At 44.4% G+C, this 22181-nt stretch overlaps 1 protein-coding gene across 2 annotated transcripts in view; it reads right to left on the bottom strand.

Annotated features, from left to right (window-relative positions):
- kiaa1549la (KIAA1549-like a) overlaps positions 1-22181 on the bottom strand; it is a 258910-nt gene that overhangs the window by 196564 nt on the left and 40165 nt on the right. The window contains exon 2 of one of the 2 annotated variants that reach the window (XM_073049878.1): positions 4053-4454. The exons of the other annotated variant lie outside the window; for it this stretch is intronic. Coding sequence (XP_072905979.1) covers positions 4053-4454 — 402 coding nt within the window. The remainder of the gene's footprint in view (positions 1-4052; positions 4455-22181) is intronic. 2 annotated transcript variants of the gene reach the window in all.

Genomic DNA, 22181 nt, shown 5'->3' with positions numbered 1-22181 from the left:
TTCAAAGAATTCCAACAGATTTGTCAGGCAAGATTTTCCCTTGAGGAGACCATACTGACCAGGGCCTATTTTATCATGTACCTCCAAGATACCCCAACACATCATACTTAATTATCGATTCCAACATCTTCCCAACCACTGAGGTCAGACTAACTGGCCTATAATTTCCTTTCTTCTGCCTCTCTCCTTTCTTGAAGAATGAAGTGACACTTTCACTTTTCTAGTCTTCCAGAACCATTCCAGAATCTAGTGATTCTTGAAGGATCATAACTAATGCCTCAGCAATCTCTTCAGCCACCTCTTTCAGAACTCTGGGGTGTGCACCACCTGGTCCAGGTGATTTAGCTACCTTCAGACCTTTCAGTTTCCCAACAGCCTTCTCCCTTGATATGGTAGCTTCACATACTTCATGACCCCTGACACCTGGAATTTCCATCATACTACTAGTGTCTTCCACAGTGAAGATTCATGCAAAATACTTATTCAGTTTTTCCGCTATTTCACTCTCCCCCTTTACTACCTCTCCAGCATCCTTTTCCAGTGGTCTGATATCCACTCTCACTTCTCTTTTACTCTTTATGTATCTTGAAGAAACTTTTGGTATTCTCTTTCATATTATTGGCTAGCTTACTTTCATATTCCATCTTTACCTTCTTAATGACTTTTTTGGTGCATTCTGTTGGTTTTTAAAAGCTTCCTAATCCTGTAAATTCCAACTGATCTTTACTCTATTATATGCCCTCTCTTTGGCTTTTAAGTTAGCATTGACTTTTCTTGTTAGCCACGGTTTTGTCATCTTTTCTTTAGAAGACTTCTTCCTCTTTGGGATGTATATATCCTGTGCCTTCTGAATTGTTTCCAGAAATTCCAGCCATTGCTGCTCTGCCATCATCCCTGCCAGTGTTCTTTTCCAATCAATTCTGGCCAACTCCTCTCTCATGCCTCTGTAATTCCCTTTACTCCACTGAAATACTGATACATCTGACTTCAGTGTTTCCTTCTCAGATTTCAGGGTGAATTTGATCATATTATGATCTCCTTCCCCAAGGGTTCTTTTACCTTAAGCTCTTTAATCAATTCCAGTTCATTGCACAATGCCCAATCCGGAATAGCTGATCCTTTGGAGGGTTCAGACTCAAGCTGCCCTAAAAAGCCATCTCATAGGCACTCTGGAACAGTTACACCCTCCTGGAATTCAGCACCAACCTGATTTTCCCAATCTACCTGCATATCGAAATCCCCCATGACTATTGTAACATCGTCCTTTTGGCATGCAGTTTGTATCTCCTGTTGTAATTTGTAGGTCACATCCTTACTACTGGTTGGAGGTCTGTATACAACTCCCATTAGGGTCTTTTTACCCTTGCAGTACCTTCAACACCTTCCAACCATATGTCACATCTTTCTAATTATTTGATATCATTTTTTACCAACAGAGCCACCTCACCACTCTGCCTTCCTGCCTATCCTTTTGATACAATGTATCTCCTTGGACATTGAGCTCCAAGCTTAAATCTTTTAGCCATGATTCAGTGATGCCTACAACATCATAGCTGCCAATTTACAACTGTGCTGCAAACTCGCCTTATACTTTGCAACTCATCCCATTGACTGCAATTTTGCCCCATCAGCGGCCTCTTCTCATTGCATATTAAACTATGATACTTCTTGCTTTGGAATATACGCAGCTCAGGACACTAGTCACACCATGCCTTTGACTGAAGTCTTAACAGCATCCGCACCTACAACCCCTGAACTAACTGTTCTGGCACTTTGGTTCTGATCCCCCTGCAACTTCAGTTTAAACCCCTCTGTGCAGCATTAACAAACCTTCCCTCGAGGATGTTGGTGGCCTCCAGTTCAGATGCAAGCTGTCCCTTCTGTACAAGTCCCACCTTCCCTGGAAGAGAGCCCACTGATCCAAAAATCTTATGCCCTCCTTCCTACACCAACTCCTTAGCCACATATTAAACTGTATAATCTTCCTGGTTCTGGCCTCACTAGCACGTGGAATGGGTATCAGTCATGAGATCACAACCCTGAAAGGTCCTGTCCTTTAACTCAGCACCTAACTCCCTGAACTCTCCATGCAGAATCTTACCCATGTCATTGGTACCTACACGGACCACGACTTCTGGCTGTTTGCCCTCCCATTTAAGGATGCTGAGGACTCAGTCCGAGATATCCCAGATCCTGGTACCTGGGAGGCAGCATACCATCCGGGAACCTCATTCTTGCCCACAGAACCTCCTGTCCATTCCCTTAACTAACGAATCCCCTATTACCACAGCATGCCTCATCTCCACCCTGTCCTTCTGAGTCACAGACGCAGACTCAGTACCAGAGATCTGTGACTTTCCTCTGTCAGTTCACACCCTCCCCTCCGACAGTATCTAAAACAGTATCCAAAGTGATATACCTTTTGTTGAGGGGGATGCCACAGGGGTACTCTGCACCGGCTCCTTAACCCCTTTCCCCTTCCTGACTGTCACCCAGTTTCCGGTGTCCTGTACCTTGGGTGTAACAATCTCTCTATATGTCCTTTCTATCACCCTTCAGCCTCCCAAATGATCCGGAGTTCATCCAGTTCCAGCTCCAACTCCTTAATGTGGCTTGTTAGAAGCTGCAGTTAGACGCACTCCTTGCAGTTGTAGTCATCAGGGTTACTGGAGGTCACCTGCCTTCCCACGTCCCACAAGAGGAGCATTCTGCTCTCCTGTCACCCCTACTGCACTATCTGAACAGATCTAAAGAAGAGAATGAAAAATCTTGAGCTTTTCTTCCTTTGCTCTGTCTGAGTGAACCCTCTGTCTGAACTGAAGCCTTGAAGAGCAAAAGCCTTAAGATCATCGTTCTGACTATATCCACTCTGACGACGGCCATTGCGACAATGGCCACTGCACTTGTCCCTGCCTTCCTTTTCTCTTACCAATCAATCCCAAACGCTGACTGGTGATTGGTCAAAGCTCCATTATGCCTCCATGGCCCGCTCCTGCCTTTTGTCCTTGGGCAGTGGACCTGGATGAAGTCCCCTCCTCTCCAAACTTAAAATGTCTGAATTAGCCACTGGTCAAAGCTCTATTTTCCTCTACACATTTTCTTTTCAAGTACCTTTTAAATATTGTTAGTGCACCTACCTCAACCACTTCCTCTGTCAGGTCATTCCATATACAGACTACCCACTGGATACCAAAGCTTCCCCTTATCCTTCTATTATCTCTCTCCCTTCTCACTTTAAACCTATGCCCCTGGTTCTTGATTCCCCAGCTCTGAGAAAAAGACTGTGTGCATTCACCCTGTCTATGCCCCTCATGACTTTACACATCTCCATAATGTCACCCCTCAGACCTCAATCTCCTACATTCCAAGGAATGAAGTCCCAACCTGCTCAATCTCCCTCCAAAACTCAGTCCCTTGACTATTTAGTCCACATCATTCTAAACGTCCCTATCCCCAAAACTTACAAATGGTGTTACAAGGCTGCCTCAACCACTTCCTCCGGCAGTTCATTCCATATACCAAACACGACAAAGTCTGCAGATGCTGTAAATCCAAAGCAACACACACAAAAAGCATCTATGGAAGTGAATAAACAGTTGGCTTTTCAGGCCAAGACCCTTCTTCAGGACTGAGAAGGAAGGGGGAAGACGCCTGAATAAAAAGGTGGGAGGAGGGGAAGGAGGCTCGCTGGAAGGTGCTAGGTGAAGCCAGGTGGGTGGAAAAGGTGGCTGGAGAGGAAGGAATCTGATAGGAGAGGACAGTGGGCCATAGGACGAGGGGACCCAAGGTGGGGTGATAAGCAGGTGAGAAGAGATAAGAGGCCAGAGCGGGGAATAGAAGAAGAGGGAAGGGGAAGGGATTTTTTTTACTGGAGGGAGAAATCGATGGTCATGCCATCAAGTTGGAGGCTTTCCAGATGGAATATAAGTTGTTGTTTCTCCATCCTGAGTATGGCCCCATCTAACCACATAGAGACCACCCTGGCTTCCCATTAATTCTCTTCCCTCTCCCTTCTCCTTATTTCCCTGTACACGTAGAATCTGGAGTCGAACCTGGGGAAATCTCCTCTGGGTCGCTGAGTACCGCCTCCTCTTCCGCAGGAGTGGGCACCGGCCCCTCAGGGACTTCCCGGGCTCCGTACATCTCAGTTTCAGAAGAAAGGTCGGGAGAGCCCATCACACTCGATGAGGTGTCGAGGTCCGTCTCCCCGTCTGGAGTGGGGTCAGCGTGGGGGCTGAGGAGCGAGATCCTGGCCACAGCTTCTTCAAAGGAATCAGTTGATGGCTCCTCGGCCTCTGAGGAGGAGGACAGGGGATAGGACGGCAACGTTGGATGCCGGGCAGGGCGTGTGGCCCAAGACCAAACCTCAGAGAAGTGGGGCGATCTGAATGGCTGCTGTGCCAGCTGGGGGAGAGGAGAGGGCAGGTCCAGGAGCTGGTAAATCATATCCTGTCCTGTAAAAGATGAAGCACAGAGTTAAACTGCAACTGTGAATAGTTCGAAGTTCAAGTTTGTAGTCCTGGGCATACATACCAGGGCATAGATGCCACAGAAATTAGGTGGGATGTGCTTTCAGACTTCCGTCTGATGGGACGGGGGGAAGAGGGATTGTCTGGGATGGGATGGATGTGCACATTCGGGATATCACTATCTCCTTCACTCAGTACTGCGTGATCACCAGCGTAGCCTTGCCACAAGATGGTGGCATTGAATTTCACTGGATCCTTTTCATGTGTCGCTGACCTTGTGGGTGGCATCTAAGGCACTTGAGGGTAATAACTACACTCTCTCCAGAAATGTGGTAGTGTCCTGCTCCAGGACTACTGACCTTGTAATCCCACAATGAGCTATCTTCAACTCCTTCAAGAATTGGCAACATAACCTTTGTAATCTAACTGCTGCAACACGGTACATTAAAACCATGTCAATTACAACTTCCATAAAGTGATACACAGGGTGCTATAGGTGTTTGACTGGCTGCAGAGTTATTTCAGATTAGCTTCTTACAGTAAAAAGTTCAAAGTAAATTTATTATCAGAGCCCGTATACAGTATATTGTCACCATATACAGTACTGTCAGACTCTGACATTCATTGTTTTGTGGGCATCACAGAGGATTCACAGGAGGTTCTCGAGAACGGTTCCAGGAATGAAAGGGTTAATGTATGAGAAGCATTTGATGACTCTGGACCTGCACTCACTGGAGAATGAGGTGGGCATCTCAGTGAAAAGTAGTAAATGTTGAAAGGCCTAGAGAGTGGATATGGAGAGGATGGGCGTGTATAGGACCAGAGGGCACAGCCTCCCAATAGAGGGACATTCCTTTAGAACAGAGATGAGGAGGAATTTCTTTAGCCAGAAGGCAGGAGAATGGATTTGGGAGGAATAATAAATCCTGATAGAATGACAGAGCAGATTCGATGGACCAATTGACCTAATTCTGCTCCTATGGTCTAAATCAGGGCACTGAATAGAGCAGTTAGAAATAGTATTAAGATGGTTGTGAGGCCAAATTTAACTTATCGTGTACATTTTTGGTGACTTACCTGCAGAACATTTATCAATAAGATTGAAAGAGAACAGAGGAAATTTACAAGGACTTAAGGATCTGAGTCGAAGGAAAGGTTCAATAGGTGAGGCCTTTTTTCCCGAGAGCCTAGGAGAATGAGGGGAGATCTGATAGAGGTGTACTGAATGAGCCGTACAGAGAGGGTAAATGCAAGCAGGCTTTGTTCCCTCAGTTTGAGGTCATTGGTTTAGGACGAAAGGCTTGAAGGGAAGCTGAGGAGGAACTTCTTCACTCAGAGGGTGATTCGAGTATGGGATGAGCAGCCAGCGGAAGTGCTAGATATGGATTCAGTTGTAGCATTTAGGAGAAGTTTGCATTGGTACATGGATGGAAGGGACATGGAGGGATATGGTCAAAGTTCAAAGTATATTTATTATCAAAATGTGCATATGTTACCATATTATATCCTGAGATTTATTTTCCAGCAGGCATTTACAGGAAAATAAAGAAATAAAGCAGACTTTATGAAAAACTACACATAACAAAGACTGACAAACAACCAATGTGCAAAAGAGGACAATGCAAATAATAAATTTTTAAAATTAAATAAATAATACTGAGAACATGAGTTGTAGAGTCCTTGAGAGTGAATCTATAGGGTGTGGAATCAGTTCAGCATTGAAGTGAATAAAGTTCACTCAACCTCTCCCTGATAAGGTATTGACATGAAACATTAATTGTTACTCTCTCCACAGTTGCTGACTGACCTGTTGATTATTCCCAATGGTGTCTGTTTTTATGTCAGACTTCGAACAACTCTTCATCAATATTACTGTAAATGCTGTGCAATATGACGTCGGCAATCATGGTCTTTATGATTGTTCTTGGCAAATTTTTCTACAGAAGTGTTTTGCCATTGCCTTCTTCTGGGCAGTGTCTTTACAAGACAGATGACCCCAGTCATTATCAGTACACTTCAGAAATTGTCTGCCTGGTGTCAGTGGACACATAACCAGGACTTGTGATTTACACCAGCTGCTCATTCGACCATCCACCACCTGCTCCCATGGATTCACGTGACCCTGATCAGGGACTAAGCAGGTGCTACACCTTGCCCACAGGTGACCCGCAGGCTAGCGGAGGGAGGAGGACCTTACATCTCCTTTTGTAGAGACACATCTCCACCCCACCACCCCATTCCAACATTTACTGATAGTTATTTAGTCTTCAGTTTCTAATTATTGGGTAAAAAGCAAGGGAAGCCTTTGTTTCCGAGCAACAGAAGCAGTTGCAGATGGTGTTGGCAAGCACAGAAGGAGTGGGCACGCTGATTTCGAACCCCCCCCCCCCCCCCCACCTGTGCCACTCTCAGACCTCTGTGTGCTCCTCTGTGTTGGCAGACAGGAAGAGCAGCTGCTCCCCAGCTGTTACTGAACCTCACAGGAAGAGCAAGAAAATCATATATTTTATTTTATTTACAGATACAACACGGTAACAAGCCCTCCCGGCCCAAGGAGCCCGCCCCGCCCAATTACAACCACGTGACCCATATGACCAATTACGTCTTTTGACTATGGGAAGAAACCGAGCACCCGGAGGAAACCCACACACTAACGGGGGAAACGTACAAACTTCTTACAGACACAGCGGCAGAGCTGAACGTCAGTCACTGGCGCTGTAAGAACATTGCACTAACTACTCTGCTGCCATACTGCCCTATTTGCCTACATGCACTGTATTTTCTCTGTAACATTATTCTGCATTCTGCTACTGTCAGAATCAGATCTAATATCACCAGCATACGTCATGAAATTTGTTGTTATGTGGCAGCAGTACATTGCAATACAGAATAATAAAAGCTGTAAATACAAGCATATATACATACATGTACATACATTTATATATAAAATGGTTAAATTAAGTAGTGCAAAAAAAAGGTTGGCATGAGCTGCCAGCATTAGTGGTGAGGTGGTGTTCATGGGTTCAATGTCCATTCAGAAACCAGATGGCAGAGGGGAAGAAGCTGTTACTGAATTGTTGAATATGTGTCTTCAAGCTTCTGTACTTCCTCCCTGACGGTAGCAATGACAAAAGTGATGGAGGTGCTTAATGATGGATGCCACCTATTTGAGGCATTGCTCCTTGAAGATGCCCTGGATGCTGCGGAGGGTCCTGCCCATAATGGTGCCGACTGAGTTTGCACAAATGATCTGTCTGGATGGCATGCTAACCAAAGTTTCTCACTCTATCTCAGCACATGTGACAACAATAAACCAATTACCAATCTAACTGAAAGCATAATCTGGACCATTCCTACTAACAGGCAGAAGGTCTGACTGTGCTGACACTGAGAGTTGGAATTTGAATTAGTATTGGAATCAGAATCAGAATTAAGTTTATTTACACTGGCATATATTGTGAAAATTGCTGTTTTCTCCATCAATTTCTCCATCTTCCAGTAATTCCTTCCTCTCCCACTTCCCTTTTCTTCAATTCCCCACTCTGGTCTCTTACTACCTATTTTCCTCCTGCCTATCATCTCCCTATGGTGCCCCTCCTCCTTCCTTTTCTCCCATGGTCTACTCTGCTCTCCTATCAGATTCCTTCTTCTCCTGCCATTCACCTCTTCCACCTATCACCTTCCTCCCCCACCCACCTGGTTTCACCTATCTCCTTCTGGCTTGTCTTCTTGCCCCTCTCCCACATCTTCTTATCTTCCCCCTTCCTTTGAGACCTGATGAAGGGTTTCATCCCAAAACATTAATTATTTATTCATTTCCTTAGATGCTGCTTGACCTTCTGCTTTCCTCCAGCATTTGTGTGTGTTGTTCTGAATTTTCAGCAAGAGATTCTGCCAATGCTGGAAATCCAGAGCAACACATACAAAATGCTAGAGGGACTCAGCCGGCCAGGCAGCATCCATGAAGGGGGAATAAGTAGTTGACATTTCGGGGCGTGACCCTTCATCAGGCTGCTTATTCCTTTCTATTAAACCTGCCTGGCCTGTTAAGTTCCTCCAGCATCTTGTGCTCATTGCCTTGATCTATTATTTCTGGCTTGTTATTGTTACATGTGCTGACAGAGAAAAGCTCATCTTGCATACTGTTCACACAGATCAAGCCATTACACAGTGTATTGAAGTGGAACAAGGTGAAACAAAACCAGAATGCAGAATAAAGTGTAACAGCTACAGGGAAAATGCAGTGCAGGTAAATGATACCACCAAGAAGACCACAACGTTGTCATGGTTTGGAGGCTTGCGTGCCTCAATGACCCAGAGAGCTCTGCTGGCTGGAGTCAGGGCTTCATGCTTTGGCTCTTGGTAGGGTCACCCATGCCAAACAGGGCAAAGGTAGAGGCTAAACTAAGGGTCCCCCAGGTTCAGAGGTTCAGCTCAGGGCTAACAACCCTGACTGGTCAAACAAAACTGTTACGGAAACAGCAATGAAGAGTCTTACTGCGTCTGAGTGTGACAGTTTTCCTGAGTCTCCACCCAGGACTTGTATGACTGACAGTGGTGAAAACAAAGAGGAAGCTACTGACATGATGAAGAAAGCCCTGAATACCGCCAGAGATGGAGGACCTTCAATGCCGCCCTAAATGTCAGTAGCATAACAGGCAGTAAGTAAGTACGTAAACTTACTATTAGGTAAGTAATAATACTAGTAGGTAAGTAGCTAGATCATTGTATATCAATGATGCAAAGTTTGCAGATGACACAAAGATTGGTGGAGGGGCAGGTAGTGTTGAGGAAACAGGTAGACTGTGGAAGCACTTAGACAGATTAGGAGAATGGGCAAGAGAGTGGCAAATTTTGGAAAATGCATGGTCATGCGCTTTGGTAAAAGAAGTAAATTTGCAAACTATTTTCTAAATGGGGAGAAAAACCAAAAATCTGAGATGCAGAGGGACTTGGGAGTCCTTGCGCAGAACACCCTAAAGGTTAACTTGCAGGTAGAGTTGGTAGTGAGGAAGGCAAATGCAATGTTAGCACTCATTTCAAGAGGTCTAGAATACAAGAGCAGGATCGGATGCTGAGGCTTTATAAGGCACTGGTGAGGCCTCACTTCGTATATTGTGAACAGTTCTGTTCCAGGCTCCTCATCTAAAAAAGATGTGCTGGCATTGGAGAGGGTTCAGAGGAGGTTCACAAGAATGATTCCAGGAATGAAAGGATTATCTTACGAGAAACGTTTGATAGCTCCGGGTCTGTACTCACTGGGATTTAGAAGAATGAGGGGGAATCTCATTGAAACCTTTTGAATGTTGAAAGGCCGAGACAGAGTTGATCTGGAAAGGATGTTTCCCATGGTGGGGGATTCTACGACAAGAGGGCACAGCCTCAGGATAGAGGGGCATCCATTTAAGACAGAGTTGCAGAGAAATTTCTTTCATCAGAAGGTGGTGAAATTGTGGAATTTTTTACCACAGGTAGCTAGCTGTGCAGGCCAGGACGTTGGGTGTATTTAAGGTAGAACTTGGTAGGTTCTTAATTGGACACAACATCAAAGGTTATGGGGAGAAGGCCAAGCAGAGAAGCTAAGGAGAATGGCGGAGCAGACACAATGGGCCAAATGGTCTAATTCTACTCCTATGTCTTATCATCTAAACAATAAAGTGCATTATCATAATTAAGTGAATTGTGTAACATAACAGCTCCTCTACTAAGAGAACTGTGAACATGGGGAGGCTATATCTTGGTAGGCAAGATGCACGTGGCATCATACAAATTAAATGAATACATCTGTAACCCCAAATGACCCAATCTTTCAAGTCTATACAGCATACTCTACGGAGGCACAGAGAAGCAATGCCACAGCGGGCATTGCGGGCAGACTCAAACAAAGGATGATGACCTGGAATGAGCCTTCACTGCAGACTGTCCCGTTAGCAGCACAGCTCTAACGAAGCAGGAGCAGCTGTCCGAGCCTGTGCCAGCCTTGGGGTGAAAGACGGAGCATGGGACCAAGGCAGCGAGAGCTGTGCCGCGTGTGGCTCTATTCAACAAATCAGCTTTGCTTACTGGGGTGGACGGATACAGAGGCCCAAACTGGCACAGACGCTCCTTTGGAGAGTCTGAGAGAGAAATGCACACCCAAACAGTTCAACAAGACTGATCAAATATTAGCTTTGTCTTTAACCTGCATTCATATAGCGCCTAGTAAACACAAGGGAGGGTTATCAGACAAATCTGGCACAGTGGATCATGTGCAGGTGGAATAATCTGCCAGAGGAAGTGGTACAGACAGGTATAATTACATTTAAAATACACTTGAACAGATAGGAAAGGCTTAGAGGGAGAATCAGAATCAGATTTAATATCAGTGGCATATGTTGTGAAATCTGTTGTTTTGTGGTAGCAGTACATTGCAATACATAAGAAGAAAATATACTACAAATTACAATATTTATTTTATTTTTTTAATTGAGATATCACACAGAATAGGACCTTCCGGCACTTCGAGCCACGCCGCACAGCAACCCCCGATTTAACCCTAGCCTAATCGCAGGACAATTTACAATGACTAATTAACCTACCAAACAGTATGTCTTTGGACTGTGGGAGGAAACCCATGCGGTCACAGGGAGAACGTACAAATTCCTTACAGACAGTGACGGGAATTGAACCCGGGTCTCACTGGTACCGTAAAGCATTGTGCTAACCACTACGCTACTATGTCACCTAAATGTATCTATAAATATAGTAGTGCAAAACAGAGAGCAAAAAAAAGGAAAAAAATATTGAAGCCACACACACAAAATGCTGGTGGAACGCAGCAGGCCAAGCAACATCTGTAGGGAGAAGTACAGTCGACGTTTCGGGCTGAGACCCTTCGTCAGGACATCGACTGTACTTCTCCCTATAGATGCTGCCTGGCCTGTTGCGTTCCACCAGCACTTTGTGTGTGTTGTTTGAATTTCCAGCATCTGCAGATTTCCTCATGCCTGCATAAAAAAATATTAAGGTGTTGCTCATGGGTTCATCCGTTCAGAAATCTGATGGTGGAGTGGTGCTGGTGATAATAAATCTAATTCCAATTCTGATTCTGAAAAAGCTGTTGCTAAAATGTTGAGTGTGTCTTCAGGCTCCTGTACCTCCTTTTTGATGATATCAGTGAGAAGAGGGCATGTCCTGGGTGATGGGGGTTCTGATGCCACCTTTTTGAGGCATCGCCTTTTCAAGGTGTCCTGGGTGCTGGGGAGTCAAGTGCCCACGATGCAGCTGGCTGAGTTTACAACCTCCTGCAGCTTTTTTTTCTGATCCTGTGCAGTGACACCACACTCCCCCCTCACCCCCGCCATTCCAGATGGTGATGCAATCAGTTAGAATGCCTGTCACAGTATATCTGGAGGAATTTTCTAGCCTTTGGTGACATAACATATAGGGGGCAAATGCAGACAAATGGGGTCCAGCTAATGGGACTAGCTACAAGGGGTAAATGCATGCAGGCTGTTTCCCCTCAGCTCGGGTGAGATTAGAACTAGAGGTTGTAGGTTTAGGGTGAAAGGTGAAATATTTCAGGAGATTTTGAAGGGGAACTTCATTCATTCTGTGGTGCAAGCATGGAATGAGCTGCCAGTGGAAGTGGTAGAGTGGACTCAATTGTAACATTTAAGAAAAGCTCCGGTAGATACCCAGATGAGAGAGGTATGGAGAGCTATGGCTTGGGTGCAGATAGATGGGACTAGGCAGAAGACTAGGTTAGCATGGACTAGATGGGCCAAATGACCTGTTTCTATGCAGGTGTTCTATAACTCAGGTAGGTAACTTGGTCAGCATAGATGAGTTGGGCTGAAGGGATAGTATCCCTGCTGTGCTGTGCAGTGATTCGAAGTTTCAAGCTGGGAGCCTGCTGCTACCGTTAATGTGATATCCACACTGCTACATGAGATGGCCATTCTGTCCCTGAAACCTGTTCTATCAGTCAATGAGGTGACTGCCAATCAGTGACTGGACCCCATTGATGACTCATCAAGGAGCTTCAAATAGACAAAGGGGAGAGGCATCTCAGGAGGAAGTTCTTGGAAGCATGGACTGCAATGTGGCAGTGACTGAAATTACAAGAAAACAATAGCCCAGGGCTATAGAACCATGGGGAATTTTTTGCCAAGTGCCTGTCCTCTGTATTCCATGGCCATCTGGAACTCTGATTCCTCCCCTCCTTCCCCTTCTTCCATGGTCCTCTACGTTCTCCTATCAGCACCCGTCTTCTTCAGCCCTTTACCTTTTTCCATTGATCACATCCAGGCTTCTTTCTTCATTCCCCCTTCCCCCTCTCCTGGTCTCACCTATCACCTGCCATTTTGTCATAGAATCACAGAAATCTACAGCACATTACAGGCCCTTCAGCCCACAAGGTTGAGCCAACCATGTAACCTACCCTAGAAACTGCCTAGAATCTCCCTACTGTGTAGCCCTCTATTCTTCTAAGCTGCATTTCCCTACTAAGAGTCTCTTAAAAGACCCTATTGTATCCATCTCCACCACCTTTGCTGGCAGTGCATTCCACACACCCACCACTCTCTGTGTAAAAAACTTACCTCTGACCTCCCCCTTTTACCTATTTCCAAGCATCTTAAAACTATGCTCCCTCATCCTAGCCATTTCAGCCCTGGGAAAAAGCCCCTGGCTATCCACACGATCAATACCTCTCATCATCTTATACACCTCTACCAGGTCGCCTCTCATCTTCCGTCGCTCCAAGGTTCTCTCAACCTATTCACATAATGAAGGGACTTGGCTTTAAACATTGGCTGCTAATTCCCCTCCTGACAAACTACAATAGGAGATAGAAAATGCATGCCAAAAGGGCAATGTTACAACAGTCATGGGAGGCTGCAATATGCATGTAGATTGGGAAAATCAGGTTGGTGCTGGCTTCCAGGAGGGGGAATTTCTAGTGTACCTATGAGATGCTTTTTAGAGCAGCTCATGGCTGACCCCGTTGGAGATCGGCTATTCTGGATTGGGTGTTGTGCAATTAGCCAATTGATTAGGGAACTTAAGGTAAAAGAACCCTTAGGGCATATATGTCAAACTCAAGGCCCGCGGGCCAAATCCGGCCCGCGGTGGAATTATCTTTGGCCCGCGAGATAATATCTACTTACTATTAAAGCTGGCCCCAGTAATCGAAGCGCCTATGGCGTATGATATGGCTAATGCTGAGTTTATTCAGGTACCAGGTTTTCAGGGTTTTTAGTGTTTATTCGGCAGTCTTGCTCGGCAGTCTTCTTCATAAGAAACAGAATTTGTAAAGTGAAACACTTTGTAGTTATAGCAGAGACTGAGACACATGAGAGCAGGCTGAAAAAACGGAGGCAACGAAAGCTGCGTTCGCACGCGTCCGACTGATCCGGCCCGCATGAAGCTGCATTTTGCTCAATCCGGCCCGTGACCTAAAATGAGTTTGACACCCCTGCCTTAGGGGAAAGCGGCCATAATATGATTGAATTCACCCTGAAATTTCAGTAAAAGAAGATAAAGTCAGATGTTTCAGTATTACAAAGGAGTAAAGGGAATTACAGGGGCATGAGAGAGGAGCTGGTCAGAACTGATAGGAAAAGGACACTTCCAGGAATGACGACAGAGCAACAATGGCTGGAATTTCTGGAAGTAATTTGGAAAGCACAAAATATATACATCCCAAAGGAGAAGAAGTATTCAAAGGGAAAGATGACAACCATTGCTAACAAGAGAAGTCAAAGCCAACATAAAAGCCAAAGAGAGGGCATATAATAGAGTAAAGATCAGTTGGAATTTACAGGATTAGGAAGCCTTTAAAAAACAACAGAAAGCAACTAAAAACGTCATTAGGAAAGTAAAGATGGAATACGAAAGTAAGCTAGCCAATAATATTAAAGAGGATACCAGAAGTTTCCTCAGATACACAAAGTGCAAAAGAGAGGCAAGAGTGGATATAGGACTGCTGGAAAACGATGCTGGAGAGGTAGTAATGGGGGACAATGAAATAGTGGACAAACTAAATTAGTACTTTGCATCAGTCTTCACTGTGAAGACACTAGCAGTATGGTGGAAGTTTCAGGTGTCAGGGGCATGAAGTGTGTGGTTACCATAACTAGAGAGAAGGTTCTTGGGGAAATTGAAAGGTCTGAATGTAGATGAATGACCTGGATAAGATGGTGCACACTGAAGTGAGTTCTGAAGGAAATGGCTGAAGAGATTGTGGCAACATTATTAATTGATCTTTCAAGAGCCACTAGATTTTGGAATGGTTCCGGAAGACTGGAAAATTGTAAATATCACTCCACTCTTCAAGAAGGGAGAGAAGCAGAAGAAGGGAAACTATAGGCCAGTTAATCTGACCTCAGTGGTTGGGAAGATGTAGGAGTCGATTGTTAAAGATGAGGTCTCATGGTACTTGGAGGCACATGATAAAATAGGCCGTAGTCAGCCTGGTCTCCTCAAGGGAAAATCTTGCCTGACAAATCTGTTGGAATTCTTTGAAAAGGTAAAAAGCAGGATAGACAAAGGAGAATCAGTTGAAGTTGTGTACTTGGATATTCAGAAGGCCTTTCACAAAGTGCCACACATGAGGCTGCTTAGCAAGCTATGAGCATATGGTATTACAGGTAAGATTCTAGTATGGATGAAGCAGGAGCTGATTGGCAGGAGGCAGAGCAGGAATAAAGAGAGCCTTTTCTGGCTGGCTGCCGTGACTAGGGGTCTGTGTTGGGACCCATTCTTTTTACATTATATGTCAATGATTTGAATGATGGAATTGATGACTTTGCAAACAAAGTTTGCAGATGATCTAAAGATAAATGGAGAGGCGGATAGTTTTGAAGAAGTAGAGAGGCTACAGAAGGACACAGACAAATTAAGAGAATGGGCAAAGAAATGAAAGATGGAATACAGTGTTGGGAAGCATATGGTAATGAACTTTAGTAGAAAAAATGACCATTTTCTAAATACAAAAGAGAAAATACAAAAAACTGAGGCACAAAGGGACTTGGGAGTCCTGCAGGATTCCCTAAAGGTTAATTTGCAGGTTGAGTCTGTGGTGAGGAAAGCAAATACGATGTTAGTATTCATTTCCAGAGGACGAGAATATAAAAGCAAGGATGTAATGTTGAGGCTTTCTAAAGCACTGGTGAGGCCTCACTCGGAGTATTGTGAGCAGGTTTGGGCCCCTTATCTTCAAAACGATGTGTTGAAACTGGAGCTGGTTCAAAGGAGGCTTACGAAAATGATTTCAGGATTGAATGACTTGTCATATGAAGAGTGTTTGAATGCTCTGGACCTGTATTCACTAGAATTCAGAAGAATGAGGGGTGACCTCATTGAATTCTATTGGAGAAAGGCCTTGTTAGAGTGGATGTGGAGGGGATGTTTCCTATGGCGGGAGATTCTAAAACCAGAGGACACGTCCTTTTAGAATGGAGATGAAGAGAAATACCTTTAGCCAAAGAATGGCGAATCTGTGGAATTCTTTGCCACAGACAGCTGTGGAGGCCAAATCTTTATGTATATTTAAGGCAGAGGTTGATAAATTCTTTATTGGTCAGGGCATGAAGGGATATGGGGGAAGGCAGGAGATTAGGGCTGAAAGAAAAATTAGATAAGCCATGATGAAATGGTGGAGCAGACTCAATGGGCCAAATGGCCTAATTCTGCTCCTATATCTGATAGATTTATGGACCTGCTGAGTTCCTCCAGCATTCTGTGTGTGTTACTACCTCATTGCATTTTTCACAATATTTATTCAATTATGTAATTTATAGCCATTTTACATCTTTGCACTGTACTTTAGACACAACACATTGGGTAAAAGATTAAATCAAATCCTCAGAAAGAGGTGACATAGGATCAGAAGATGTAGAATCATTGTGGATAGAGCTAAGGATAAAAAAAGACCCCGATGGGAGTTTTACGCCGGCTTCTGAACAGTAGCCAGGATGTGGGCTACAAATTACAGCGGGCGATAGAAAATGCATGTCAAAAGGGCAATGCTACAACAGACATGAGGGATTTCAATATGCAGGTAGATTGGGAAAATCAGGTTACTGCTGATTCTGGATCCCAAGAGAGAGAATTTGTGGAATGCCTATGAGATGGCTTTTTAGAGCGGCTTGGGGAACAGCTTTTCTGGATTGAATGTTGCGTAATGAACTGGATTTGATTAGGGAGATTACATTAGAGAAACCCTTAGAAGATATAGTATGATAGAATTCACCCTGTGAGGGAGCAGCATGGTAGCGTAGTGGTTAGTACAACGCTTTACAGTACCAGCAACCCAGTTCAATTCCTGCCCCTGCCTGTAAGGAGTTTATAAGTTCTCTGCGTGACCACATGGATTTCCTCCAGGTACTCTGGTTTCCTCCCACAGTTCAAAGACGTACTAGTCGATAGGTTATTTTAGATAGTCCCGTGATTAAGCCGGAATTAAATCCAGGAATGCTGGGCAGCGCAGCTGGAAGGACTGGAAGGGCCTACTCCACACTGTATCTCAATAAAGAAAAACAACCAATTTCATTGAAGTCAGTGATAATAAATCTGATTCCTATCTAGTCATATTTGCTTCATTGTGGCCTGTAACCCTCTAAACTTTTCCTAACCACATAGCTGCCCAATTGTTTCATTAAGCAAAGCAATTGCTCCTGTTTCTACCACTTCTTTTGGCAACTTGTTCCACATACCCAACACCCTCAGTGTGAAAAACCTGCCCCTCCCATCCCCTTTAAATCTTCTCCTCTCACTTTGCCCTCTAGCTTTACTTTCCTACCCTCTGACTTCCCGCCCTTTTTATGCCCCCATACAATTTTATAAGCCTCTGTAATTGTCACCCCTCAGCCTCCTTTGCCCCAGGAAAACAGTCCCAGCCGGTCTAAACTCCGTGAGAGACTGGAGAAAAAAACAACTGGAGGTCTGTACACCGCCTGTCCTAGAGTTTGAAGCCTATCTGTGTATGGGTGGGTGGGAGGAAGAGTGGGAAAGGGGCTTGTTTTACCATTGTTATCTTGTTTGGTTTTGATGTTGTTGCTACGACTTGTGTTGTTCTGATGAACATTGTGGACATGCTATGTTAGACCAGGAATGTGTGGCAGTACTTGCGATGGCTAATGCAAACAACGCATTTCACTACGTTTCGATGTACATGCAATAAATAAATCTGAATCATAACTCAAACCCTCCAATCCCAGCAACATCCTTGAGAATCCATTCTGTACCCTCACTAGCTTAGCAGTTAGCAAAACGCCATTAAGCTCCAGCGACATGGGTTCAATTGCCACCACTGTCTGTAAGTAATTTGTCCGTTCTCCCCGTAACTGGGAGGGTTTCCTCCAGGTGAGCCAGTTTCCTCCCACAATGCAAAGACGTACAGGTCAAGAGATTAATTGCTCACGTGGATGTGATGAGGCAGCCTGGGTTCATGGGACAGAAAGGCCCATTACTGTGCTGTTTCTGTAAATAAAATAATCACAACCTTCCTCTCATGTAGAGGTGAGGTGCACACAGCTCTCGTCCAATTTCCCTTTAATTTCAAGAGAGTCGACCCCAATCTATGGGAAGTTAACACCAACATTCTGAAATTGCTGAAATGTGCTGAGTCTTACGATAATGTTAAACACCCTCAACAGCAAGTCAAAATCCACTGAGAGAAAGAAGCCACACATTCAGTGTGCAGAATCAGCTGATGCATTAACAGATTCACTCAATCACGTAATTAAACTACACTTAACGATGTGAAGCAGACAAGCACTTGTCTATTCCCATCTGCACTCTCTGCCATTGAGCAGTTGCAATCAGTGGCCACTTTGTTAGGTACACATTTATAACTGAGGTTAATGCAAATATCTAATCAGCCAATCACATGACAGCAACTCAGTGCATAAAAGCATGCAGACACGATCATGAGGTTCAGCTGTTGTTCAAATCAAACATCAGAATGGGGAAGAAATGTGATCTAAGTGACTTTGATCGTGGAATGATTGTTGGTGCCAGACGGGGCGGTTTCAGTATCTCAGAAACTGCTGATCTCCTGGGATTTTCACACATAAGAATCTCTAGACTTTACAGAGAATGTTGCAAAGTCCAAAGAACACACACCTCATTGAGGGATCATCAATGGAAAGGGTGAGTAGTTTCAAATTCAACATCTCTAAAAATCTATCCTGGGCCCAACATATTGATGCAATGACAAAGAAGGCATGCCAACAGCTATATTTCATTAAGAGTTTGATGAGATTTGGTATGTCTCCATAGACTCTTGCAAACTTCTTCAAATGTCCCGATCCAACTGGTTGCATCACATTGCAAAGGTTCCTGAGAATGATATGGCGAATGAAAGGGTTAACACCTGAACAGCATTTGATATCTCTGGGCCTGTACTCACAGAGCTTAAGAGAATAAGGAGTGATCTCATTGACGCTTACTGAATATTGAAAAGCCGAGGTAGAACGGACGTTCAGAATATGCTTCCAATTGTGAGAAAGTCTTGGACTGGAGGACACAGTCTCATAGTTATTTAGAATGGATTAGTAGAGGACACAGCTGAGGAGTGAATTGTTAAGTAAACAACAGGATGGGTGCGTGTTTCAGAGTGCCCAGCGCCAGGGATACGTGAAAAAATGACGCAGAAGCATTTGGCTTTCTGCGCACTAAGGCTTAGCTGAGAACCTAAACAGTTGCCATGGCAATGGTTACCCTAGGTAAAATTTGCAGTCTAGCTCAGAAGAGGATTTTTACCTCTGGAACATAATCATAAGTATCAGGAGTGGCATTTTACCTAACATGGGAGGCACCAAGCTGCACAAAGACAGTCAGCATGGTAACACAAATACTTACCCTCTGTCTGAATGAGAGTCAGAAGCAGCAGTAATGTCACTGGCATTTGTTATGAAAGAGTCCTTAAGGTTGGCTTAGCCTGGGGGTTTGATAATGGGGATAAGCTCCCACTACCTTTTTAAATGCTCCCAATGGTGTGCGTCTCAAATAGCCTCTGACAACCAAGACCAGCTCCTGGCCTTCACGTGTGGCTTAGCTACCAAGCTCAGCTGAACCATTCCTACTGACAGGAGAAGGGGAAAAGTCGGTTTACTGGTGCCTTAAAACCTGTTGCTTCAGGCAGACGGGGCTCGTCAGCCGTGGTTGGCAGCTCATCTAGGAGAAGGAAAACTTTGATCTCAAATCTTCGCTGCCTTGCAGCTGTACCCACTCATGGGGAAGGCTTTGGGAGTAAACCTCGAGGAAAAATCTGGAGCTGGAGTTCCTAAGGCAATCCCACATTGAGTTCAATGCTGACTAGCAATTTCTGCAGAGCTGCTGGTGCCAAACTATACTGGTCTCTGTCGTTCCTTTGAGCTCATCAGATGTATGGAGAGGGTGAGCTTGCTACATGGGCAACAACACCCTCCATATTGTACTGCCCACATTTGTGTATCCAGATAGCTTGAACACAACACCCATGGTCAACCCTGACTGAAGGAGGCCTCATTTCACATCAGGTCAAGAAATATGCTGCTTTGCAGCAGCAGTACATTACAGCGGGATGTATGGGGTGTCCGGGAAGTGGGTAGCACCTCTAGTGAAGGAGTTTGTTATATCCATTCCGGGGCAGCTCACTCACCTTTGGTCCCCACTGGACACTCAGCTCTCACCTGTGGCTCTAGGTAGCTGTTTGCATGTGACAGTGACCACACCCCGGTACACATCTTCAACAGGCAGGCTAAACCAAGTGAGGGCAGCTAGTGGCCTCGTACGCTGGTAAGATAGGGATATACCTGTCCTAGCATGAAAGGTCAGCTCCAGTGGACTGGGTGGATGAGATCTACAGTGAGATCCAATGCCCAGGAAGGCAGTACTACAACACTCCCTCCCTGGAGAGTGAAGGGCAGGACAAGGCACAGAAGATGTCATGATCATCCACTGAAACCAAGGAAGATCTCAGTTTGTGATGTTTGTTTGTACTACTGAACCCAAACTTCTGAGGTTGGGAGAGTGGAATTACCCTGGTGCATTGGCTTTTCCACTTTAAAACTCTCCCTCACAGAGCATGATGGACAACCACCACATTACAAAACCAAATACTGAAAAAAGCTATAAATTACATTAATAAATAAATAAATAAATAACTAGAACTATATAATTTAATAAGTAGCACAAAAGGAAAGTAAAAAAAACAACAACAAAATTCTGAGGTTGTCTACATGCAGGTGGGGAAGAAGCTGTGCCTAAAACACCTAACGTGCATCTTCAGCCTTGTGTGTCTCGTCCTTCGTGGTAGCCATGAGAAGAGAAAATGACCTGGGTGATGAAGGTCCTCAGTGATGTATGCTTACTTTTTGAGGCATCGTCGCTTGAAGGTGACATTGATGCTGGGGAAACTAGTGCCCATGATGGACAAGGTTGAGTTTATAACCCTCTGCAGCTTTTTCTGATCCTGTGCAGTGGTCCCTCCACACCAGACAGTGATGCAACCAGTTAGAATACTCTCCACAATGTGAATGGCCACTACACTCACAGAATAGTGAAGCAGGCAGTCAACATTCACTGACGTTTCCAACTGGAGTAGCTTGGATGGCATCACTGGTTCACTGACATCCAGCTGAGAGGGCAGGGACATGTTACAAGCAGACTGGGCCCTCACTCCAATGAAAAAGACACATTGATCTCACCAAAGACTGTCCTTCCGTTGGGGGGAATTGAATGCAAATAAGGTTTTTTTTAATGTATTGCACTGTACTGCTGTCACACACCAACAAATTTCACAACATATGCCAGTGATAATAAACCTGATTTCTATTTGGACTGTGTTATGCTGAGCAAGTTATGAGATTCAGGACCACGGAGAGCGAAGGAGCCTCAAAGCTCATTCAAAATCAGAATTCACAGAAACAGAATCAGGTTTATTATCACTGATATATGTCACAAATTTGTTGGTTTGAGGCAGTAGCTCAGTGCAATACATAAAAACTACACATCACAATCAGAAATATATGAAAAATTAAATGAGTAGTGCGAAAAGAGAGCCAGAAAAAGTGAAGTACTGTTCCTGGAGAAATCAGATGGCAGAGAGGAAGAAGCTGTTCCTAAAATATTGAGTGTGCCTATAGACTCCTGCACCTCCTCCTAGACGATAGCAATGAGAAGAGTCCTGTGTGATGGAGGTTCTCATTCACACAGAAATAAGTGCCCAGTAAAGTGTGTAACCAGATATTTAGGAATGCTCTGTATTATGTGGGATTTATTTGAACCTGGATTTATGAGGTATGAATTAACTGGGAAATAACAACAAATGTTGTTTTAATACTATGTTACCCCAGGGTGCCTTAGGATAGATACAAGGCCAATGTGGGTTGCCATGGTTACAGCACATTCCAGTTAATAGCGAGAGCAAGCAAGCAACTGTGTAATAAACAGAATATCAAAATTCAGAGTTTATTTATTATCAATACATGCAGAAGTCTTGGGTACCATATCTATATCTATCTCTCACTTTTTCACAGTACCACATACTATGTACAACCTTGAGATCTGTCTCCTTACAGGCAGCCACAAAACAAAGAAGCATAATAGAACCAATTAAAAATATATCAAACGCCAGATGCACACAAAAAGATCAAATTGTGAACAACAATAAGAAGTAAGCAAATAACATTCAGAACTAAAGTTAACAAAAGTGAGTTCACAGCCACAAAGCCAGTCACCACT

Source organism: Hemitrygon akajei, chromosome 6 (genome assembly GCF_048418815.1).
Source record: "Hemitrygon akajei chromosome 6, sHemAka1.3, whole genome shotgun sequence".
Lineage (NCBI taxonomy): Eukaryota > Metazoa > Chordata > Chondrichthyes > Myliobatiformes > Dasyatidae > Hemitrygon > Hemitrygon akajei.
Note: the sequence above shows the minus strand (reverse complement) of the source record. Positions and strands in the feature narration are given on the sequence as shown.